The sequence below is a fragment of the Phymastichus coffea genome, unplaced genomic scaffold, assembly GCF_024137745.1.
Source record: "Phymastichus coffea isolate CEN01 unplaced genomic scaffold, Cenicafe_Pcof_1.1 PCOF00120, whole genome shotgun sequence".
Lineage (NCBI taxonomy): Eukaryota > Metazoa > Arthropoda > Insecta > Hymenoptera > Eulophidae > Phymastichus > Phymastichus coffea.
The window spans coordinates 484,648-510,549 of NW_026706931.1; the positions used below are offsets into that span (position 1 = coordinate 484,648).

Here is a 25,902-nt window from a genome sequence, read left to right on the forward strand (position 1 = left end):
TATAGTAAAATGTAATTATTTTAAAAATTAATTTAGCTATCATAAGATTGATCAAATTTGATTCATAATTCGAAAATTGATATTTGAAAATTAGTAACTATAAGTTAAAATTCGTTAGAACTAATGGTTGGTAAATAGATATAATAATGTAATACGTATACTTTATAATTAGGCATCGTTAATTACATACATGAGCTATCGAGGTTTCCTAACGATTTTTGTGATTTAATTTAGTCTTATTTGAAAGAGAAGCTGAAATATGTTACTTCAACAAAACGTCTACGGCAATAAGAGATTGAAATTCCTGCTCCAAAATCCCACAACAGCAAGTTTCGAATCGACCGGACACACCAGGGCCAAGAAAGAAAAGAATAAAAAAAGTTTCCCCATCAGATCAGCAGTTCTCATCTCATGTCTAGAACTGTCACAAGAGAGGGCGCTGGGGCCGACAAAGGGATTATAACCTCGTCGTCGGAGGACTAAACAAAAATGGGTTGACATTTTGCACGCAACATCGCCCGACGAGGAAACAAAACAAATAATGTAAATTTCATTGATTAGTCAGACAAGCCAAAACATATCAAACAGCAGCGCTAATCATAGATCGCAGACATAGTCGGAATTGAAAAACTCGAAATCTGCGCGCGCATTACGGAGAAGTCGAGCGGAGAGAAGGGGTTCTCCCGTTCTCCACAACTGCTCGCACACAAGGTAGCACACATTGCTTCACGTGTCTCCGCTGACGACCGTGTATAGGAAGTTGAGATAGAGAGCACAAATTCTCGTATGCAGGAAGCGACGACGACGGTGTCAAGCTCAATACACTCAGAAGTCGAAATTCATCAAGAGCACTATCCATTTCACAATATACGGACGAGAAAACAGCCTAGCAGTAATAAGTCAGTGTGGTGTGTGAGAGAGTAGCAGGAAGACGTGTTCTCTGTCCCACACATCATCGCTCGATTCGAAGGAGGAGCCGTGTCTCGCTCCTTTCTATCTCGGTGAGTACCTTGCTAAAAAAAGCTATCATAACCATTAATAAGTTCTTTCGATACATATATCGTCGACTGTACGAGAAAAAAAATGAGTTGGAGGCTCGCGCGAGCGCGTTTTACGTGTGGGTGCGAGCGAGAGAACGAAGAGAGCGTGTGTTGACGTTACGATTGGAAAAGGGAGGGGGACGTCGAGATGGAAGCAGGGAGCTTTTTATCAGCGGCCAATCGACGCGCAGCTTTATCGGGGAACGGCCCGACCCAATCGACTGGCTGGCCGAGGCTAAGTGGAAACCTTCTCGCACTAGAGCCGAGCCAGCAGCAGTCCAACAGCTGTTTCAAAACCGGCGTTGCCACGTCTCTTGCGGCAACAGTCTTTCACTGGCTTTTATATGGAACCCCAGCCGATATCAAGAGCCGCCGCTGCTGCTTGCTGCCACCTCCGCATTGACTTACGAAACAATCCAAAGAGTCGACAGACACGACAGGGGCCTACGTCTCGCGCAATGCTCAGAGTTTACTATCTCTTCTCCTGCCTTGCCTGTGCTCGCTGCTGTATACGTTAACTCTGCTGCTATTGCTGTTGTCGGCTGCAGGCTGCTGCTATTGCCTCTGATGCATACGTGAATGAGAGGCACATAGTCTTCGGAAGGGGCCGCGCGAGCTTCTTTTTCTTCACATTGAGAGAACGAGAGAGAGAGAGAGAGAGAGAGAGAGAGAGAGAGAGAGAGAGAGAGAGAGAGAGAGAGAGAGAGAGAGCTGGTTTGGGTGGCCCTTTTTCTATGCGTTTGACCTCTTCTAGTCGGCCTGTCGTTATACGTGCCTGCCGTGCTGTCTCACCAATCGTACTTTTCTTTTTTCGGGCAGCCTATTGCGAGAACCGCAGAGAGAAACGTCTTTCAAAGCAATCTGCTATACTAATTGCTGCGTTTGTTCTGCTGTTGATCTTGCGTTGACTGTGGAATTAAACTGGTTTGCAAAGGATCATAATGATGATGATGAGGACTTGCGGCCACCTTTGGAAACTCCAGATTGCCAAATGCAGAAAAGCACTGCTGTCATTTATGAAGCTCTTGTTGTATGCATGACGATTAAAAAATGTTTAGGCCTATTGATTCAATTATCCGTACACTTGCCAGTTGAAACACAGCGTGCTTGCAGCTTTTGTGCAACCAAGTATCACAGCCTTATTGTAAAATTGAGCGCTGAACGCACCGGGGAAAGCGTAATCTCCTTTTTTTTTCTAAGCCATTATACAACGTTGGTTGCCTCATTTTCGGTGTATATCTTTTATCGGGCAGTACGCTGCGATGCATTTAACCTAATGAAATCATGGTTGTGTAGCTAGCTCTCTGCAGTGCTCCGATCGGTTTCACAGCGTTCAAGCATGCAACCCAAATTACGAAAGTAGAGTAAACGTTACTTCAAATTTTGACTAATTTCGCGTGTTTGCACTTGTAATGAGAAGGATAAGCGAGGTTTGTAGGCGAGACGTGTGTCGCTTTGAATTGAAGAATTTAGACCTAAATATCTGATGCGATGCAATTTAAGAAATTTTGCTTTGTTTGCGTTGTCGAAGACGATCGGATTTGGTCTCTGTTTGAGTTGCAATTTGGAAGCGTTGCTTTACAAATGGAAAGGAAATTCGTGGCAGAAAATGAAAGGAAAAACTCTTTCAGCTATCGTGTTTCACTTTGTCCAGCTAAAGAGAGCCCGAAAAGTCAAACGCTAATGTTACTTTAAGGCCGTCCTTGCCTCGAAACTGTACAAAATGGAACCCACGCTTCACTCGGTGGCCAAGAAGACGACACGGAGCCTCTGCCTAAGAAAGAGAGGGCGGCGGAATTTTGTATTACGTCGACAAAATTCATTTTCTAATTCCATCGGCAGGTATATGCTTTGAATTGAATAACCTTAGCGTTATTCTCTTTTCCCAGCAGACGCGCTGGTATACGTCTCACTCGATTGTATACCGTTGAAGCGCTTTACAACTCTCCTCGTACGCTTCGTTTGCCAGTTGACATGGGGATGCGATGAGAAATCGAGTTATATACCGTTGCAATTTTAGAACTTGGAGATTGAATTATCAAATCCGAAAAAAACGCGCGAACGACAGCGCGCAAAATGGTAAAATGTGGAACGCGCGGAAATCGCGCAATTTGGCTTATTTCGACTGGTGCTATATATTTCGCGTGACATTGCGAGGCGATTAAGCAGCAGCATTTGAATATTATTTAATAAAGTTTCAAAGCGCGAAGCCACGCGGAAGTTATTCAACAATGTAGCGTGTGTGCGTGTGTGCGCGCGCGTGTCTGAGGCTACACGCTCTGAAACGTGATGCTCGCATATACATTACTCTCGTTCTGTTGCCAAAGAGAAACGGGCGACGGATAAAAATGCTGCTGCTGGCGCGCGCGTGCATTCGAAAATTCGCAACTTTGCAGATATCGCGAGCGAGAACAATTTCTGCGCAGACATCAGATATTTTTCGACTCTCCGCCCCTTTTCGAATTCATCATTACGCGGCTTTTGCCAAAGATCCTCTTCCGTTTGCCGACGTTAAATCAGGTCTCTATCAACATTACTGAGCATCACGTTAAAGGAAATTTGCACATTTTTCTTGCTGAAAAAACGTTTTCAAAAAGAATTATTTGATTTATTTTCTGTCGTTGCAACAGTGAATCACACGGCAGTAGGCGTTTCTTCATTCAAAAATAGAGCTCATGAACTATAGTAATATCTCTAAAATCAACGACAGTGAATTCTTTTTGTAGTTGGATTCTATATCGTTTCAGGTTATGTTCATGACCCTTCCATCATTCTTTCGATCTATTTTTCCGGTACATGTATGGGCCTAAATATCGTTGATACAAAATCAACTTATACAATAAATCGCGCTCTAAGCCCACTTCATATTCCACGGGTGCGTCTTAATCGCACATCATCCTTACGTCGTTCTCATCCTGATCTGGTCGACAGCGCCAGTTATTATAAACGGCATATCTTCCAAAAATAAAAAAGAAACTCCAGAATCGACGAACGTGAGGAATAAATACAGGAATCTCTCGAATATTGTCAAATCACTCGATGGAAACAGCATTGCTCCAAAAATATATTTTCACGCCCATGTTAATCGCAGACTCGTATAATACATAGACACACGCTACACTCCCAATCAATACCAGTGCCACACGTATAAACTCCAAAAACCATTCCTAGTAGATACGTTTTTCGTATAAATGAGAAAACTTACATACAATATTCGATGAAAATCAATAATTCGCGATAGCCCATAGCAGAAAAGTTGGTAAAAAAAAGTGCAAGCCTCGAGTTAATTTTGAAAATGTGTTGTTTTCGCGCCTCAGATCTGGCAACGTCGCGGCTGTAGCCTGCTACGCGTTTGCTCCGAACGCTCACTCGCTAGTGTTCAGTTGACTTTTCGCCTTGGCAGCAGCGGTATCGTCGACGCGCAGTAATTCTATATATACATACAGTTGGATTTGCCGTGCTTCCTGTGCATGTTACGTCGCAGTTTTTTTGTTTTGGTGCGTACCTTTAAAGAGAGATTGAAAGGAAAAGAACTGTTGTCTGTGCAAAAGGATGGCTACTTCGAGCCTCTGAGTGCATCATCGCGCTGCAGAGCGGACCATGAATTCCGAGTACGTAATTATACAAAAAAAGAAGCGACACATTACTCTTCATCTCTTCATTTTCCCGTTTACTGCGCGTAGGTTCTCTGTCTCTGTCTTACTTGCAGAGCGAAGCGCCCCTCCCCCACACAGGCTCTTTGTTTCTATTTCGTACTTTCTCTCGCTCGCGCACAGGCATAGTACACACATATATAATACAGTGTTCGTTCTTTATCTCTATTCTTAGTTCACGCTCTCCCTTTCGGAAAACCTGGTTACGAGAGAGAGTTTTCTAGGTTAAGCGCGAATAAGAGAGAGGGCGAGTGCGATAGACGAGGACAAAGGGTAGCTTGCGGTAGTGACATTTAAAAAGGCGGGCAGTTTAAAAGGTACCCTGGGAAAGCTCAGTTGGGGGCGGAGCAGCGGAGCGGCAGACTGTCGTCGCGCTTGCGATCAGCCTAAGCCTGCGGATCACGAGGAGGAGAGGTCGACGCATGCGAGCACACACTCTCGTGCAGTAGCAGCAGTTCCAGTCCAGCCAGTTTCTCCGCGTATGTATGAGCTCGTCTCTCTTGCGTGCATGCGTGTGCTCGAGAGAACGCAGACTACACTTTGGGTGTGTGGGTAGAGAGAAGAGCGAGTAGCGATGAACTTGATGTGAGTGAGAAAGAGAGAGAGCGAGAAAGAGAGCCCTCGGCAGGTAGGGGAAGTATGTGTCTGTATGTTGCTGTTCGCTGGCCCGGTTAGGACGACCCTGACACGGACGAAGCTTGTGTCGCGGAGGTCGCTGGAAAATTTCTTTTTTTCCATCCATCTCATTTGTCATCACCGATAATCTTGCATATCAGTGGCGTACAGAGTTGGTTTGATTTTTTTTATCGGGCACAAGTCGCTGAAGGTGACAACGACCGATAAACGAAACAGAAAGGAATTTTTTTTTTTTTCAAAGTCACGCGCAACCGACTCTCACGTGTAGCTGCATGCGAGGGGCAGTAAGGCTTTGTTTATTTACGGCTACATATACACATAGCGACAGGTGTTGTGTGCGGCTGTTTGTCCGAGCCTGCCTGGCTCGTACTACTTACTTGGTTTTCGATCAAGGACTCGCGCCGCGGAGAGTGAGCGTGCGAGCGCAAGAGAGGAGTTGAGAAGTCTTTTTAAAAAGGACCCGGGGGGAGACCGCCGACCGGTTGTACCTCAGTGTGTGCGTGTTGTGTGTGTGTGTGTGTGTGTGTGTGTGTGTGTGTGTGTGTGTGTGTGTGTGTGTGTGTGTGTGTGTGTGTGTGTGTGTGTGTGTGTGTGTGTGTGTGTGTGTGTGCCTTACACCTTCGAAATCGGTGAGATACTTGTTACTCTCTTACAAAGCGAGCTACAGTCCCGTTACCGTCGTCGAGCTTCTTCTTGCTCTTTGAAACGCAGTCGTCGTCTTCGTTCTTAATTGTAATGTGTTTTACTTCGTTTCTTATTCAATTATTATTTTGGAACGTGCCTATATTGCCAGACAACACGAACGGAAGTATCTTTGAGGATTGCCGTTTAATTGGTCTCTAATTGCCTGTAAAATTTGTTTTCAAGTACACACTGCGTTTGAAGCATGAATTGGCTATTACGATCTCTCGTTTTTAAGTACTATTGGTACGTTTGTGAATGGTTGTTTGAAACACACTTCATAATAAATTATATAAAAGCTATCTGTCAAAATGTTATCTCGTTAACATTTAATCCTTGTTTCAAGTTTTTATTACACTACAAACTGTATTCTTAATTTGAATTGGCCGCTAATTGGACTTTTCACTGTAATAATTGCAGCCGTAAAATCTTATACATATACATACTACGTGAAGTAAAAGTTTCACGCTCGTACGCATGCGCGACTTCGAAAAAGAAAAAACAATAAAGAATTCTCTCAATTCCAAAGTCGCACGCGTAAAAGCTTTTTCAAATGTAATTTTCAGAAGGTGAAAAAAGCAACGCTTTTAATTAGAGCTGAGGACGACAACGGTTAGGGACTGTTTTGTGTTAAGAAAGATAACAGTAGCATGCGGAGCTTTGTGCTACAAAAAATAAATAAATAAAGTAACCAAAAAAATGTCTTCCTCGTTATATGTGGGAGGGAGGCTTACCTCAACGTGAAAAAAATAAATATTACGGTGTCTCGACGCATACAATGAGGGGCGTCGATAACGTGCCGGGATAAAAGGAATAAAGTTTATCCATCACCGAGAGATGTCCAAAACATTATACTACGTAATTCACGCAACAAAAATCCAGATTTCAATGAATACGCCCTATACGTCGTATATGTAATATAAAACGTCGTCGGAGATATCCGAACGAAGGGCTGGCTTTGGTCCTACACACATATCACGGTTGTTGCACTCTCGCTCGTTCTGTCTCTTTGTTATCGAGCGCCGCTGCATACGTACACGTCGTCGTCGTCGTCGTCTCTCTCTCTCTCTCTCTCTCTCTCTCTCTCACTCTCTCGCCCCAATATCATTTCTCCCCCTCGTCTCTCACTCTCTCGTGTTCAATATATAACGCAGTAGTGTTGGTCATTCGACTCTGCGATCAGCAGCAGCAGTAGCAGGCTTATCGATAGCGAAAGTGCGACGTTTCATCCGCGCACGATTTTACGCCGTGAAAACTTGCAACCATTCCTGCTGCTGCACATCACAATATATCAAGATCGCGGCAAAACATAAATCAAGAATGAGATCTGTACAAAGAGAATTTTGCTGTGAGAGCTAAAATTCATTTACGTGATTTGAATGTTGAATATTTTTTTTCACTCTAAGTTAAGTTCTCTGTTTAATCGAAAGAACGTCGTGATAAAGAAAGAGAGGGAAAGACATCGACCAATAACCGCAGATATGTTATCTGAAACGAAAATTTGTCTAATAATATAAACAACAAACTCGTAAATAAAGACACGCTCGTCCCGTTCGACATCCATAAGCGTAACAGCGAATATAAAATTTGAAAAAAAGATCGAGTTATCTTTTATTGTACTGAAATGACATGATAGTAACTCGCACACTATCACGTTAGATAGATATACATAGATCTAAATAAAAGATCAGCTGGGCATGGGAAGGTCGTGTGTAAATTTCAAGAGACTGAGCATAAACATGCGCAGTCGCGGACAGTAACAGGAACGAGCTTGCTGCTGCTGTTGCTGCTGCTGCTGCTGCTGCTGCTGCTGCTGTTCGTAGAGCATACACTCGAACCGGATTGGTTCTGATGTCTAATGACGTAGTCCGCGCTCGGAGTGTTGAAAATCCTCGAATTCGCGAATCAACGCTGGCTGCTAACTGCTGCTGCCACTTGTGTGAAAGCCTCAAAGTAATATTATCGTATCGTAAACAACAAATATCGTTTTGGTAAAGCGGTCGTGTCGAACTGTACGATAAACATCGACGACCCTAAGAGTCGATGCTTTCGGATGTACATAAATATGCAGAGTCCCCTTATTTTCTGTGCTATACCTGGATATGTCTGTCAATATATAAGGAACCCATTACTAGGTATGCCATGTCGCCGTCTTCCTCTTTATTATACCTACCTAAGAAAGTGACGATGCGTCAGCTTGTTTTGTGCCAGTATGCGTAAGTATATAACTTTGGCATTTATATGTACTTATATATATATATATATAAGTATGTATATATATGTATGTATGTATGTATGTATGTATGTATGTATGTATGTATGTATGTATGTATGTATGTATACTCGCGCGTACACAATGGGAGGCTATACGTACAGAAGTAATAGGGCCTGGCTGTATACGTATACGTATGAGGAAAGGGGGTGGTGCACAACCGAAGAGGGGAAGGGTTCTCCCAAATCTCAGGGAATGCGGCAGTAGTCTGGCGTCAGCCGTCCGAGTATCCAGCGAGTGCAGCAGCACTACAGAGCCCGCGTCAATCGATTCTCTTCGACGTTTTTCTCTTTCTTGTCATGGTTGGCCAATGTCAGTCAGCCTGTCTTCTCTTGGTTAGTCTTATAGATTATCTTTCTCGCCAGTTTTTGTAGTCTTTATCTTTCGTTTTTTTTTCGATATTTGCCGCAAAAGTAACCCACACGGGAACAACCATTTTGTGCTTTCCGTCTAATTCATGGAAAGAATGAGCGTTGCTTGTTCACCGATTTTACGGAATATAATTTATTTGCAATACTAATATGAATACAACTTATTATACAACTAAATGTATAAATTTCTTACGTTCATTTATTGTCACTACCTTATCATTACATACAGTGCTGAATAACCTTGGCCCTCAAGGCGTTTGAAGTTTTTTTGTTTGCTGAATTTTTTGGTATTGAACTTCTAGCTTTTTGGTAAAGTCACTTTTATGCCTAAGTCAATAGTAAAAAATAATGCTTCCTGAAAAAAAAGTGTTCTATGAAAAGTCGTTTTTTAACAAGGTTTTGAGGTTAAGTTTCAAAATGACGGAAATCTTTTATAATCATATTTAATTCCTATATTGCGTATTTTTTACGTAATAAGCATAGCTATTACAGTGTTATATGTAATATACTAACTATACTAATAGATACTGAAATATTGTTTGTTACTGTCAACTTTTCAAACATTTCTCTGATCATTGCATTAAATCTACACAGAACATATTTTCAAATTCTTTATTTTTCTTTTTATTTAAAATAAAATGTTATAAATTGAAATTATTGTTTAGTAGTACATAGGTAAAACAATTTGTTCATTAAATAAAATATTTGATGTGATTTTCCATTTGATTACTTACAGATAGAATAGTGGCATGAGTCGATTAATCTATGGCAGATCAACAAGATCAGTCGTCATCCGGGGGGTCTGTCGAGAAGGCCAGTGCTTCAACAGACACCTCTAAATCCAAGGGGAAGAGTTCAAGTAGTGGTGGAAGCAGTGGATACAGAAAGCGTCATAATAACAACCCTGTGCAAGTCACTCTTGAAGAGAAAAGACGTAGACAAAATACTGCTGGTGATTTGCAACCACCACAGACGCAAATTCACAAACATCAGCGCCCTGTTGAATCCTCGAAAGGAGAAGGTAGATCAAGGAATGAACGTAGAAGTAATGGAGCAGGTTTAGAATGCTTATTCGGTAAGTTTGATACTTTCAAATCATTAAATGAATAATGTTTGCTTTCAAAAGATCAGCCATAAATTTTAATTATTAACTTTATATACTTACAATTGACATGAAAAATTGACATGAAAACAGAAAATAAATTAATGAACTGCAAACATAAAATAAATTGCAATTGCTGATCTTGATTGTTATTATCTTTTAATCATTGGTAATAATATAAAATAGTATGTCACATTGAGATTCCTTATCATTTTGATAGATACAGATTGGAAACAGCAGCAAAGAACACACCAGGCTAATTACAACTCTAGTGGGAGCAATTCAAGAATACGCAGCTCAAAAGCTAACAATTTACCAGAGTTAAGCTCAGCACTTATAGACTGTGTGGCATCGCGCACAAGATCACGCACCCCCCAAAATCCACAAGTTTTCTCACAAAGTTTCAACAACAGCTTTGACTCAACATTATCTAGTGGTTACGGCAGCAACAATAGAAAATCTTCATCTTTCATCAATAACAACTTCACTTCAACAACTCCACTTTCGAGTCATCCATCAACTTCTAAGACTACTAGAGGTAAGTTGATTATTTCACTTTCTGTTCTTTAACTGTAATCATAAGTACTCCTCTTATAGTACTCAACCAACTCAATATAACAAAATCACTATAATAAACATGTCATATAGTAAATGATACATTTAGAGTTTCTGTTTAAAATATTACAATTACATATCTGTTGTTTTAACAAATTAAAAATCTGTTAATATATAGAGTTTGAGTTGTGGTACATTTTGAGAAGTACAGAAAGTAAACTTAGGTGTGGTGATGGGATCAGTTATCATTATATCACAATATTTGTATCATTATCCTGTATTTTTGGAAAAGCATGGTTTTTAATTGACAAGGAAAAATTATTAGGGTGCAAGGAAATTGGTTTCAAGCTTTTTATCTGCATTGTAAAAAAAACAGTTATGCTTGTTACTAAGTAGAAAAATAATCAAAAAATGAAATGTCTAAGTTATCTGTATTTAACACTCGCACAAATAGTTTTCTTCATTTCTATATAGGAGTCACGATGGCACAGTGGGTAAGAGCCCAGGCTTCTGTGCAAGAGGTCGTAGGTTCGAGCCCTGGACATGTGAAGATTTTCAGAAATGAAATTTTCATATGTTTGTTACCGTGATTCGGATTCCACCTTAAACTGTAGGTCCAGTCATGATGTGTGTAAAACTTTCTCCTACACCATTTTCAAAAAATGGTGAGGAAGATCATACTTATGACTGTAGGAACCAAGGCTAATGCGTACAGGTACCTAGTGTACCTCTGCAGAGTTCCACGTGAACGTAGTTCTTGAAGTCACAATAACAATAACACTATCGGAACAATTATTAGGAACTTGATTGTTATCAATTGTTATCAAGTATTGTGATGGCTTTGAGATATAACTTCTAATGCCTTACGATAGCGGAAAATAAACTTTCAGTAAAAAATTCGAGAACTGTATATCATTGTTTCTAAATTGCTTCTGTATAACACATTCACTCTGGCGGTTTTTAGTATTAAAAACATTAATCTATAAGCTAAGATCACTATAAATTGTAATCGATGTAAGTAATTGTGGTAGTGGCGTAATTATAAATGTATCTATTGCAAGGGCTGAAACGCTTCTAAGATATAACAGAAACAAAATTAGCCTATAAAATATTAGAGCTAGGATTATTGAAATAAATAAAGAGTCTATTCAGAATGTATCACATTAGGCACGAAGATGAGCGAATGTCTGGAAGGATTTGTCTCAGCCGTGAAAGCGCTTTTTCCCATATCAGCACAAACGTACCATCAAGAAGGTAAGCCTGTGGGATAATGTAACTTATAATCACATTTTCCGATCAATATTCTTTATTTATTTTGTTTTTTATGTAGAAGCTACGAAAACTCAAAGAATGCTGTATACCTTAAAATATATATTTTTATATACATTATACCGAACATTTCTAGGTTGATACCCAACCCAAACATTGCACTAGCTAGTACGCTATATCTTTGAACAAAAAATATGAGTTGTACTTTGCTGACCTTTAAGTTTAATTTGCGTATCGTCATGTCTGCATGTAGCTGAAAAACAAATTTTGATTGTACCTTGTGTAATTTTTGTAATTTTTGTGTGTAAAGTAGATTTACCTTTCCATTTTGATAAATTAATAGAATTTAAAGAAATGTTCTTGAAAAAGTTTGATAACTTATCAAAATGTTAGTTCATAAATACCCTATTATCAGATTACCCAAGCTTTTGTCAAGTGCTTCAATTACAATTTTTTTTCAAATCTTTTTATGTAGTTTGAAAAATTAGTATTGTAAATTTAAACACAAATTAGTAAACAAAAATTGAATTATTTTGATATATTCGATAAGGTGAATAAATCTAAAATAAGTATTCCTTAAATATTAGTTATTGAATTTCTAGAAACAAATATTGCTGAGATATAAAGACAGTTAAAGTTAAAATACCATTGTACTAAATTATAATTTTGTTTATATATCACGTACTATACAGTTACGTGCAAAAGTTTCGGGTCAAACCTATTTTCATAAATAATTTTTTTATTTATTCGAATAAAGAAAAACTAACTAGTGTCATTTGAACGTAATTAAATTTATCTTCAATATACCCAGTTGTGCATTTGTATAATGAAACAATAATAAATTATATCAAAATATATGAAACACACGCGATCAAAAGTTTCGGGCCAAGCTTTTACATATATGTGATTTTATTAACTGTATCTTTACATCTTCGGTTACACTTCTGTGATAGTGAGGGACCGTAGTATAAACATATTACGCTAGTACGATGCTGTCAAGATGCCTAAATGCACGCAATTACAAATTCGCGAGATTATTATAAAGTTACATAAAGAAAGAAAAACTTCTCATGCAATTTCTTCAATACTATCCTTGGGAAAAACGACTGTTAATAATGTTATCAAAAAGTGGAAAGAAACTAATAACTTGGCAGATGAACCAGCATCTGGAAGGCCTAGAAAAACGATAAAACGCGTCGATAAATTTATTAAAAGAAAGGCAGTCGTAGATGTACGCAAGAATGCAAAAATTATAGCACAAGAATTACGCGAGGAAAGCCGTGCGAATGTAAGTCGCAGTACTGTTTCTCGTAGATTAAACGAAGTTGAACTATTTGGACGCTTCGGAACTCGAAAACCATTGATTAGTGCAAAAAGTAAGAAAGCAAGGAAAGAATTTGCTGAGGCTCACAAGAACTGAACAGTCGAACACTGGAAGAAAGTGTTATTTTCAGATGAAACGAAGATAAATATGTTTGGAAATAATGTTAGAAGATATGTTCGGCGACCAAATAATATCCCCTACAATTCTCGATACCACTGTAAAATATGGTGGAGGTAGTATTATGGAGTAGCTTTGGGGAAGTTTTTTGTATAAAGGTATTGATCCTTTAGTGAAAATTGAAGGCCTAATGGATGCATGCTTGTACAAAAATATCTTAGGAAATCATATGCTTCCCTATGTAAGCCAAAATATGCCACGAGAATGGATTTCCCGACAAGACAATGACCCCAAATTTCGATCTTATCTCCTTAAAGATTTTTTCAATAAGAAAAAAGTTCGTGTTCTTCCGTGGCCAAGTCAGTCTCCGAACTTGAATCCTATTGAACATTTGTGAAAAGGGTTGAAAGTAAAAGTAGGAGTAGTGAATTGTTCAAACAAAAAGATTTCATTGGATATAGTGCAAAAAGAATGGGAAAAAATTAACCAGAAAACAATTGAGACATTAATAGAATGTCGGCGATGTCTCACTGTGATAGTATAAGGGCATGACAACAAAATATTAATAATATATGTCCTTACAATGCCTATTTTGATTCAAACGATTAATTTTAATTAACATTTAATAGTTTTCTTTCTAGAAATTTATTTGGCCCGAAACTTTTGACCACGTGTGTTTCATATATTTTGATATAATTTATTATTGTTTCGTTATAAAAATGTTTAACTGGGTATATTGAAAATGAATGTAATTAAGTTCAAATGACACTAGTTAGTTTTTTTTTATTCGATTAAATAAAAAAAATTATTTATGAAAATAGGTTTAGCCCGAAACTTTTGCAGACAACTGTATATAATTTTTTTCCATATTAAACACACATTTATGTCTATGTAATACCTGCATGGAAATCCATAAAGTATTGTATTTTCAAACCTTTCTTAATCAATTTATTTTTTTTGTGAATAATCATTATAAAATAAAAATTCTTAAGCATATATATATGAGAAATGAGGCCTTGAAAGAAAGTAAATGTTTTTATTATTCAACTTAAACGTGTGCTCATGTTTTATGTTGCGATTTGGATGAAAAGCTGCAATTTAGAATTGATAAACGTTGAATAGTTCGTTTTCTTGATTATTTGATAATATGTATATCGAAATTCTCATTGGAAATTCACTTTAAATAAAATATTATACGATTGTTCTATTCATGAAAAATAACATTGCGAAATCCGAAACCAAGTAATAATGCCATGCTTCAAAATTCCTAGCTACAACAGTAATCACGCATACAAAAAATCTTTTTCCTCATTCTGTCACATAACTATATACAGCGGATGAATGGCTCTAACGTCTGTAAATCGCTCGTTAGAAAAATTTTCAAAAGAATCAATGAAAGCAGCGGCTTAAAAAAAAGAAGTGCGTTTCGGAAATTTATAGGGGCGAAAGTGCGCGAGAGAGCATGTCGCGCACACGTGCGTGCTATGCCTCGTGCACTTCGGGGTGTGCGTGTGTGTGCGTGTCTGTCCAATGGTAATATGTGGTGGCGAAAGGAAAAGGTTCGAGTGAGCGAGTGCCAGCGAGCGAGAACGCGACTGTGGCCTCCCACGTGCTCGTTCTAAAAATACAAAGGACGCTCGCGCTCTAGATTCGAGCCATCCGTCCGTGTGCTCTGTAGTAGCCTGCCCGTACTAACCGCCCGTCCGATGCATCGTTGCAGGTTCGAAGCAAGCAGTGCAGCAGTGTAGCAGTAGCAGCAGCAGCTCGTCATCCACCACCTCGTCGTCGTCCTCGTCGTCATCGTCGAACGTCGAGTTCGCCAAGGCAGCAGCGGCGGCCGCGGCGGCGGCGGCAGCGGCGGCGGCAGCAGCATCTGCGGGCAGCGGCGCCAGCAGCTCCGCCAGAGTGGGTAACGCGGCAAGCAGTGGTGGTGGCGGCGGCGAGGGCGGAGCTGCCGCGGCGGTCAATCTCAGCTCCGCGGCTCATGAGGTCGTCGCAGCAGCAGCCGCCGCCGCAGCGAGCAGCAGCAGCAGCAGCAGTAGTAACTCGGTCGCCGGTTACCACCACCTTTTGGCTCCCGCCGCCGCGGCCAGTAGCGTCGGGGCTACTGCTATTACTGCAGCCGCTGCTGGCCCACCTCTGCTAGCTGTGCCCCAGCACAAGCACCTGCTCAGGTCGCGCGTCAAACTCGGAGGCGAGCACCTCAAAGACTTCCAGCAGCAAAGCAAGCACACCGGCAAGTACCACAAGAAGGACTCCGGATCCGCCAGCTCCTCCTCGTCTAGGTGAGCACAACTACGCCAATTGGAAATGCGCTATTTCTAGCGCCGGCCCTTTTCACACAAGGTTAAACGCGCCAGTAGCAACAGTCGCGGGGTCACCGACGTTTACAGCAGTGACGTTGCCGTGGGATTATGCATTTTTATGTAACCGTACATCCATCGCGCGCTTTTTTTCAGCTTTGTCACGTGCTTTTCAGCGCTGGTATGCACGATAGTCATGATAAAGAATCGACGCCAAAGTTTGTACACATAATGCTCGCTGATCGTCTCATTTTCTTCCGCTTCCATTTTTACATTTTGAAATTCCAAGTGAGCATTCGATAATTTGATGTCTTGGGTCTTGGGATGTATTAATCAATCATCCATTGGAAAGGTAATTTATTTGTAAATTTAAATATGTTGCTATTTGGAGCAGCGTGTGAAGAAGCTTGAAACGCACTTTTCAATCTCGTTATAGATCAATGATTACGTACTTATTTATTTATAGCGTAAAAGGTCGTGCGTGCTGGCGAAACTATAATTGATGCGTTGAATTCGCCTAATTCTTTTTTTCGCGTTTTGTGCTTCAAAAAAACTTCAATTAAATTGTGTTAATTATACAACACGAAAGAGAGAGTTGAATGATCGTGTAAATTATTGTTCGATTTGATGAAATTGCTAAGACGAACATAATACATGAGACAAATTGAGAATTTCACGTTGAAGATATATAATAAAAGGTATCAAGAATGTGAAATAATTTGCGGATTGTTTTCTATTCGATTAATAATCATATTAATCGATTAATCTAAAGCCGTAATTTTTCGTGATTTGGGGAAAAAATATATTTTTGTTTCCGAATTAAAATGCCACTGAGCGATGGAAGAGTATATTTATGCTGCAACACAAACAATATAGGAGAGAAGATGCTGTATTCGAAGCAGACGACACCTATTCGTATATAACGAGTGGCGGAAGTAGAAAGGTATAGCACGGAAAATTAGAAATACGCCTGCGCGCTTAAATTCAAATGAGATACGGATTTCGCAGGTATGCGCCCCCACAAATAATCTTATCCTGAGAGTTAAACTACCGGTGTCATTCGTCTTCCTATCATAGTCTCATAAACACCTCTAAGATTTAGGAATAGCATCGTTGCCAGAATGACTTTCAGTTGTAAATGGTAAAAAACGTAAAAATAAGATTAGCATTTGAAATATTTCAAATGTACTTGTGTGTAAAAATATGGGCCATTAGTTCCAAATAAACTAATTAGAAACAACATAAAAAATAACAACGTGTTAACAGGAGTTTCGATTTTTCAGGCATCGTTCATCGTCACGCGTACGAAAAGCAACAGCAAGTGCAGCAGAAGCAGCTTGTGCAGCAGCAGTAGTAGCCGGTGCCGCAAGTAGCAGCGCTAGCCTTGTGATGTCAGCGAGTGATTCGCTGACCAACGGCAGCGGAAATACAAGCGGTGTAACGCCAACTTCAACGTCGACGTCAGTAGCAGCAGCTGCAACAGCAAATACAGCTCAAATTCCACCGACGCTACCGTTGCCAGTCACGGGTATCGAAGAGGACACAGTACAAGCAACGCAACCGACACCAACCGGTGGCGGACCGTCAGGAATGAGTGGTGGTGCTGCCGCCGCTGCTGCAGCTGACAGTGAGAGTGACGATGGTGAAGTTGGTCGACTTCAGGCACTTTTAGAAGCTAGAGGGTTGCCGCCGCACGTGTTTGGTGCACTTGGTCCGAGGATGCAGCATCTGCTCAATAGAAGCATGGGCGCAAGCAGCGGTAGGTTTAGAAGATGTTTTTTATGCAATGGGTGCTCGCAGCTGGGGGCTTTTACGGGTTTCGTTAACAACATATTTGTCGTGCTGTCTGTGAGATCTCTTAATATGAGCAAAATGCGTATAATGCAATGATGCAGGTTAACTGGAAGATGGATAGCACGACAAATTGTATTAACTTCAGAATATTATTTTTATATAAGACTGAGCGGTAAATCTAGTTATATGCTTTTGACGAGCATGTTGTTTTGCTCTTAACTTGAAAATTTTTCAGAATACTTTTATATTGCAACTACAATTAAATTTAATGTAATATCGCTTATCATAACTTTGGATTTTATTCGAGTGCACGTATGTCTTTTTGAAACTTTAGGGCAAAATAATAGCTTATCTTTCTAATATTTTGTATTTTTGTACTTATCATTTTTAAAATCATGTAAATATTCACATGATTATTGCACACGTTGTATATATAAAACACATTGGGTGTTTGAAATATAAATTAATAGTACATTTTAAAAGCGCCTACTGACACTGACAAATTTTAACTTGAAAATTTGTGCATATCGTATTTTAAATAACTTACAAATATATTTAAAATGCGATGTATCTAACAAAACTCGAAAACTCGCACATGTAAGCACCTATACGTGTAAAATAAATAACTACAAAACAACACAGTCACACATCAGATTAGTCATCAAAAACGTGTTTTCTTTTCTGTTTGGCCCGCAATCCTGTCACAATGTAGGACTTTACCTGTCAATTTCAGCCGCAAAAGCGCAACAGCTTTTAGCTGGATTGCAAGCCGTCGATGATGAAGGCGAGCAGCTCCAGGCGGTGATTGGCATGGGTGAGATTCTCGTGATGGGCAATGAGGATACCCTCACGGGTTTCCCCGTCAAGCAGGTCGTTGCAGCTCTCATAAATCTACTCGGCATCGAGCACAATTTCGCCATAATGACACATGCTTGCCGGGCTTTGACCTACATGATGGAGGCCTTGCCACGCTCCTCGACTGTCGTCGTCGATGCCGTGCCCGTTTTCTTGCAGAAGCTTGAGTCCATCGAGTGTATGGACGTTGCTGAGCAGTGTTTAACGGCTTTGGCGATGCTATCTCGAAGACACAGCAAGACTATCCTCCATGCAGTGAGTATTATTTTTATTATAACTTATATGCATTTCTTTGTGATCAAATGTAAAATATATTTTTTTCGCGTTTGCAGGGTGGCGTGTCGGCTTGTTTGAAATTTGTCGACTTTTTCAACATTACCGCTCAGCGTGCTGCACTGACCATCACCGCGAACTGTTGTCAGAATTTACATCCCGATGATTTTCATCTTGTGGCTGACAGCCTTCCTCTTCTTACTAGCCGTCTGACCAACCAAGACAAAAAGAGTGTCGAGTGTGTGTGCCAAGCTTTCAGTCGTTTGGTCGACAGTTTCCAACATGACGAAGTGATGTTGTACAAAATAGTGAATGCAGAGTTATTGCAGAACTTACAACAATTGGTAAAAGATTCAATTTCACCGTTTGATTTTTGTTGGTCTACGAGAGTAGATGTAGAGTCGTAAACTAATATTTTTTATTATTTACAGTTGATGATAACGCCTCCAGTGAACAGCACCGGCAACTTTATAACTGTTCTACGAATGCTTTCTGTGATATCGAATCGCTGTTCCGACCTAGCGATTCTGCTTCTCCAGCAGAATATAGCATTTACTCTAAGCTATCTTTTGACTGGTTCCCTAGACGTTAAGATGGAGGACGTTGAGTTGGTGCCACGTTCACCACAAGAACTCTTCGAGATAACGTGTTTGATCGAGGAGCTCATGCCACCGTTACCCACTGACGGCATCTTCAATGTAGATAGTTTACTCGATAGATCTAGCAATCAACAAGAGACCGTTACCTGGGAGTGGCGCGACGAGAGACAGTGCTGTCATCCATTTAGCACTATTGATTCCAGAATCATTGAGGTATACAGCATTTGTTTTATACAAAACTATTTTTCAGAATTTAAGACTTATTGTTTAATAATTTTCTTCACTATTCACAGATGGCTTTCCAGAATGGAGAAGATGAAATCTGCCTGTCCACTCTCGGACGCACTTATACAATTGATTTAACTGTGATGAAGCAAATTAACGAAGACATCGGAGTCGCTAGAAGTATTTTTCGTAGAGTAAACACTCAGCCCACTGAAGGTGAAAACGTACCTTCGTCGTCAAAGTAAATGTCTTGCAAATATGTTAAATTAAAATAATAAATTCGCTGAGATTTTATTCGTAAATTATCATTCTTTCTTTTCAGCAACTCTTATGTTGTGCCTCTCGTAGTCAAAGTTAATGAGTGGGTTGTAAATTTTATACGAACACTGTTCTCTGTGTTGTATGAGGTTTACAGTAGTTCAGCTGGTCCGGCTGTTAAATGTAAATGCTTACGGGCATTACTTAGAATGTTATATTACTCACCAAGTGATCTCCTGAAGGTATGTAAAAGCTTCAATTTTGTGAACTTCAAAAAAAAATTAATTATTTTTCATCATTTTATTATTTCCAGGAGATGCTGAAAAATCAAGTAGTTTCTTCTCATATAGCTGGAATGTTAGCATCACAAGATTTGCGAATAGTTATTGGAGCTCTGCAAATGGCAAATATATTAATGACAAGGCTGCCTCACGTGTTTAGAGTTCATTTTCATCGTGAGGGAGTATTGCATCAAGTACGTCAACTAGCCGATCCGGATATTCCTCTTGGAGTATCTCCACCCAAGTGCCCTTCTGGTTAATATTTTCGCCATTAATATAAATATTTATTAAAATTTAATATTTAAAACATTATATGTTTAATTTTATATGTTTAGGTTCATTACCAAGTCCACAACCAGGACCATCAAGCACTCCTCTATCTTCTACAATGGCATTGTCTTCTAGCAGTGCCACATCGCCGGTTGCTTCGCCAACAACCAACGGCAATATTCTCTTCGGTACAATAGCTACAAGTCAAATGAAGCCAAACCTCGCTGCCACTATGGAAACTCGCAGTAGATCCGACTTGAGCGTCAGTATGGAAGATTCAACTACACCGCCAAATGCTCACATGAGAATCGGTGACGTGCTAAAACGAAAGCGCCAGAATAAAAAGAGTCGATTTTCACGCTTAGGAAGTAACGCATCACCGCAAACTCAGCAGCCAGAGTCTATGTTTACTGGTTTCACGCCTAAGAATAGTCGTTTCTTGGGCAATCTAAATCCAGCTCGTTGGGGCAAAAAATCGTCGCCTAATAGCGTGAGCGAAAAGAGAGATTCCAGTTCGTCCACAAGTCTGTCGAAACCACCCAGCAATCCAAGTTTGACAGGTAGCAATCGTGAAAAAGCCAAAGCTTGGGTAAGAGAGGAAGCACAACAATTTTTGGTTAGATATCAATTAGATGCTCCATGTACGCATCCAGCACTCACTGTTCTATCAAGATTGACTTCAGCAATTCAACGCCTACAATCAAGCGTAAGTCGTAATCAAAAAAATTACTTTTGTCTAAAATTACAACTATTTTTAACACTGCTCGGTATTTTTCTAGGACTTGGAAGAAATGTATTCTGCACTTACGGAATTACGTGATGTGATCTTGGAGAGTGATATTTCACCGTTTGAAATGAATCACAGTGGCCTGATTAAAGCCCTGCTCAATTATCTTACCACAACGGAAAGTCCTGGTAGTCGTTATGATCGTCTTAAAATGTTTTGGAAGTTATTTGCAGAATCTACAGTGAGTATATTATACACATTTAATAATTGAGTTTAGATTATTTTTAGGATGTTTTGTAATAATCAATCGTGTTTTACAGTTGCAAAAAGACAACTTGGCAGATATTCAACCTGGTGCATTTGGAGCATTGGTTTCGAAGCTCAGTAGTTGTGTATCCCAATTAGAACAATTTCCAGTCAAAGTTCATGACTTACCAGCCGGTTCTGGAGCAGGTAGAGGTGGCACAAGTGCCCTCAAATTTTTCAATACACATCAACTCAAGTGCAATCTTCAACGTCATCCAGACTGTAATAATTTGAAACAGTGGAAAGGCGGAACCGTAAAAGTCGATCCACTTGCTCTTGTACAGACTATAGAACGTTATTTGATGGTCCGTGGCTATGGAAGAATACGTGATGCTGAATCTATGATAAGCGATGACGACAACAGCGAAGATGATATAGATGATACTCTCGCGGCAGTTGTCATCACTCAAGGCTCGGCAAAGCACAAGTTACAGTTCTTGATTGGAGACGAAATTCTTCCATTCAACATGACTGTTTATCAAGCTGTGAGGCAATTTAGTTGCCCAAACAACGATCATTCAGAAGCTGATGCTGATAGTGAGCCTCCTCTCGGTCACGATGCCGTTTGGGTGCAGACTCACACGATATATTACAGGCCAGTACCCGAGGAAGAGTCATCCTCGTCGTCAAAGCCAGGTTCTAGCTCGCAATCTAGCAGCCGTAAGGGCAAAGGTAAAAGTACAAAGATTCTCTCCAAGAGGAAAGAAGACAGCCTATGGCTCGAGGGATCGATACCTCAACAACGCTGCCCCTTAATGCCATTCTTGACTCCAATCCTACCTCCGGCTGTAACCATTGCAGATGCTTCTCTGGATGGCTTATGCCTCTTACGTCTACTCTACTCTCTAAATCGTCACTGGGGTATACTCTACCCAAATGTCAAGAGTAGTAGTGTATTATCTTCACAAGACTTTATTAATAATAAGATAGCAGCTAAAGTAAGTAGACAACTTCAAGATCCACTAGTGATAATGACTGGAAATTTACCTTCGTGGTTACAACAAATTGCTTCAGTTTGGTAAGTAATTAACAGGTGTGATCAATTAATAGAACCTATCTTAAAAACAGTATTTGAAATGTTTCTTTGCTTTTAGTCCATTCTTGTTCCCGTTCGAAACAAGACAATTACTATTCTACGCAACGTCCTTTGATCGTGATAGAGCTTTGCAGCGACTTCTTGATTCCGCGCCGGAACTGAGTGGTTCAGATAGCCAAGAAAGAGTTACCCCAAGACTGGAGAGAAGAAAACGAACGATCTCGCGAACTGATATTCTTAAACAAGCCGAACAAGTCATTCAAGATTTAGCCTCGAGTAAAGCTCTATTGGAAGTGCAATATGTAAATGAGGTAATTCTTGCAATTTGTTTGCTTTTATTTGACATTAAATTAAGCATATTTACGTGTAATCATGGAATATTTTATCATAGGTTGGAACTGGTCTCGGACCAACTCTAGAATTTTATGCGTTAGTATCAAAAGAACTGCAACGTGCTGATTTAGAATTGTGGCACGGAAGCTCAAGTCCTACAGAACAAGGCTACGTATATCTTTCACAGGGTTTGTTCCCTGCTCCGATTGCATGGAATACTAAAGTCTCCAACCTTGCCAAACTTAAAACAAAATTCAAGTTCTTAGGAAAGTTTATGGCGAAAGCAATCTACGATTCGAGAATGGTAATGTCTTGTTTAAATGTAGATTTTAAATGAGTCGTCTTAACTTTCAACATTCAATAACTTTTTTTCTATTATTTTTAATCAAAAGTTAATTACACCATCGATTAGATAAAATCTCTCTGCGTTTTTCATACCAAACACGTGTAGCTTATATTGTTCAATTAAGTATAATTTAAGTTTGAAAGTTAAAGCGACATTATCTTAAAGTCTATTTGCAGGAGTATTGTTATTGCTTTAAATATTATTAATAGAGATATTTTGAACTTTTTTATCATTCAAACAATTTTTATTATTTTGCAGTTGGACCTTCCATTCAGTTTAACTTTCTATCGATGGTTGTTAGGTGAAGAACATGCGCTTAATTTATCAGATCTTGCCTACGTAGACGCTGATGTATACCGTACTCTTTGTAAATTACAAGATATTGCTAAACGAAAAGAAATAATCGAAAAAGATCAAAACTTGCGATCGAATGAAAAAACCCAAATGATAGAAACATTAGACTTGGATGGCTGTCGAATCGCTGAACTCGGATTAGCTTATCAATTACCTGGTTACGACAATATTGAATTGCGTAAAGGTGGAAGTGATATTAACGTTACGATTCATAATCTAGATCAGTATATTAAGGTATAAATAATTTTACTGAAAAATAAAAAAATATATTTACAATAATAATTGACGATTCTTTTCTTTTATAATTATTGCAGCTTGTGGTGCATTGGTATCTTTATGAAGGAGTGTTTAGACAAATGGAGGCATTCCGAGAAGGATTCGAATCAGTTTTCCCACCTGCACAGTTGCGGCTATTCTTTCCTGAAGAATTAGAAGCAGTGTTTTGTGGCCATTCGCAAGCTGGTGGCAAGTGGGATATAAAGACATTGTCCGAGTGTTGTCGAACTGATCATGGTTACACGCCCGACTCGCGAGCTATACGCTTTTTGTATGAGTGTATGGCAGAATACACTAGCGAAGAACAGAGACAGTTCGTTCAATTTGTTACTGGGTCCCCACGATTACCCGTTGGCGGTAAGTTTCAAATTTATAAAGTACATCATAAATTAATTCATCTAACTAGAGCTTAGTTATCCAAAGAACATAAAGCTAATGGAAATTTCTTCTATTTTTTTCTTCTTTTTTCCTCTTTTTAGGTTTCAAGAGTTTAACGCCACCTCTTACAATAGTGCGAAAAACGTTTGATGTTTCTATGAAACCAGACGAATTTTTACCATCGGTTATGACTTGTGTCAACTATTTAAAACTGCCCGACTACTCTACTTTGGAAATTATGAAAGAAAAACTCAGAATAGCTGCGCAAGAAGGACAACATTCTTTCCATCTCTCCTAGAAATGGAAATTTGAAACACAGTATATTCTTTTTTTCACTTTTGGCTCTGCCTAGTGAAAAAGCGCGAGAAGCAATCCAATAAACAAAAAAAAACGATTATAAAAATAGCAGAAAACATATTGGAGACAATGAATCTTTTACACAATTTACAAGAATTTAGTTTTTGCTTTATGAAACGGATCAATATCTCCGTATATTACTTTTATTTTCTTGTTTATATTTCATTTTTATGAATTCCAATTTAGTGTTCATTTTTGTACGTGTAACGATTTGGAGTTGTGATATACAATAATTTTATCAGATAGAAGAGTAAACCAAGAGTATAAGATATTTGGGATGGTTAAAGTATTGGTTGCAAGTCAGATACACTTACGCAGTGTTCTGAACTCGAAAGCAATGACTTGTTTTTCTGGCGCGTGAGAGTGTGTGTTGCAAAGTTAAAATAAACATTTTGAGAGCAACAAAAAAGAAAAAAAATGAAAACGAAAACGTTGTACATATGAAGTATATTATCTCGACATAGTTTGATATGCAAGTATATATAAATACTTTATATAATAGTGAACGGATGGTTCAGAAAAACCGGTATCACAATATAAACTATAACTAATTGAAGTATAAGCTAACGTGAAAAGGACGTTTGCTAGATGTAAGTAAAAAGTTTTATATCATTGATGCCTCTCGCATCTCTGTGCATCAAATGCCCATTCTCCCCTGCCTCGTCAAGCGGTGCGGAGATTAAGCATTCTTCATGATTCATAAAGGGAAAAATAAAAAGGTATAACTCAAGGCATGTGCTATATCGAGTTAGTGCATAAATGCGATATAAATGGGGATTGGAAGGATGACCGTACCCGTAAACATATATAATATACATACAACTATATGATAATGGATGATATCGTGTCTCTTGTTCGTTGTTTGACTTTATTTTCTCGTGAGATTCATTTTTTCTTTTGTAATCGATCTCTTCGCATCTACATTGTGGCCGGTTTCTCCGAAGAACGACGGATAGCGCATATACGGATGCACAATTGAAATTGCAACGTCTTTACATTTAATTTTATTATGTGTATCATCGTAACTATCATTTAATATTTTTCATTGTAGGTCAACAGTTTGATTATTACTTAGTTGTGTAAAAGTACGGCCAGCATCACCAGACCACGTTTTTATCTATTTTACAGTGACTTTCTCAAATACAGTTAGTCAATTGAACAAGTACGAAGTTTGATTTTTGTTGTTAATGAGCTATGTCATGTGTATTTATATAAGTGATCTTTCGTATGTAAGTTGATATCAAACTATAGTGTTAATTTTTCAGTTTGAAGTCCTGACATGTGGAAAAGGAACATAAAGTCGAGAATATGAACTGCACATATTTTATATGATTATTGGTCTGATGATGTATGCAGCGTTTACTTGGCAATGTTAATAAATATGTTATTGTATAGCCATAAACAAAGAATATGCAATTATTTTTACAACATTCTATTCGTAATTCATCTTACGGATTAAGAACAACGTGAAAAATAATGTATGTGTAAAGAGAAATAAGTGGTCCGCGTCAGTTGTATAAAATAAAATTATAGTTAAATTAGAAATGATTGAGGAGTAAATCGTACTAAATGCGTGCTGGTAATATGGATAAGCTTTAAATCCAAGTTATTACCATTTATGAACGCAAGCTATGTTACGCCAATCCTTTATTATAAATGAGTTTCATTTTATTTCTTGGACTATTATTGCTTCTTTTGTTCCTTTCTTTTCACATCCACAAAGAAAAACTTAATTTGATACATATTCAGCTCACTTACTTGCATGTATATTGAACATTCGTGTAAATTATTCTATGCTCAAACTAAAAATCAGTGGAAATTTAATGTACTACTTGAAAGTTTTACAAATAAATAAGTAATCGGTTGTACTATAATATGGTAAGTATCTATTAAGATATTTTCACATTAACA

The 25,902-nt window shown here is 38.9% G+C and overlaps 1 protein-coding gene across 6 annotated transcripts; it reads left to right on the forward strand.

Annotated features, from left to right (window-relative positions):
* The first annotated feature begins 714 nt into the window (after positions 1–714).
* Positions 715–25,646, forward strand: LOC131671160 (E3 ubiquitin-protein ligase TRIP12-like). Of its 6 annotated transcripts, XM_058947384.1 has the most exons (21): positions 4,442–4,651; positions 8,146–8,226; positions 9,390–9,728; positions 9,976–10,293; positions 11,478–11,564; positions 14,741–15,305; positions 16,607–17,082; positions 17,830–18,227; positions 18,305–18,589; positions 18,677–19,057; positions 19,138–19,310; positions 19,392–19,569; positions 19,641–19,863; positions 19,944–20,584; positions 20,658–20,846; positions 20,926–21,929; positions 22,006–22,258; positions 22,339–22,584; positions 22,885–23,214; positions 23,295–23,613; positions 23,736–25,646. In XM_058947384.1, exons 3-21 carry the CDS (start codon positions 9,419–9,421, stop codon positions 23,930–23,932), a joined length of 6,573 nt encoding a protein of 2,190 aa, XP_058803367.1. In that variant the 5' UTR covers positions 4,442–4,651; positions 8,146–8,226; positions 9,390–9,418; the 3' UTR covers positions 23,933–25,646. The 6 variants fall into 6 exon arrangements, with proteins under 6 accessions (XP_058803364.1, XP_058803367.1, XP_058803363.1 ...); XM_058947381.1 differs by lacking the exons at positions 4,442–4,651; positions 8,146–8,226 and adding an exon at positions 715–1,001; XM_058947380.1 differs by lacking the exon at positions 8,146–8,226.
* The last annotated feature ends 256 nt before the right edge of the window (positions 25,647–25,902 follow it).

Coding starts and splice junctions, on each gene's coding strand:
- LOC131671160 (XM_058947381.1), top strand. CDS start 9,419: ATGGCAGATCAACAAGATCAGTCGTCATCCGGGGGGTCTGTCGAGAAG. Junction 19,570..19,640: donor CACCAAGTGATCTCCTGAAG/GTATGTAAAAGC, acceptor TATTATTTCCAG/GAGATGCTGAAAAATCAAGT. Junction 20,847..20,925: donor AGTTATTTGCAGAATCTACA/GTGAGTATATTA, acceptor CGTGTTTTACAG/TTGCAAAAAGACAACTTGGC.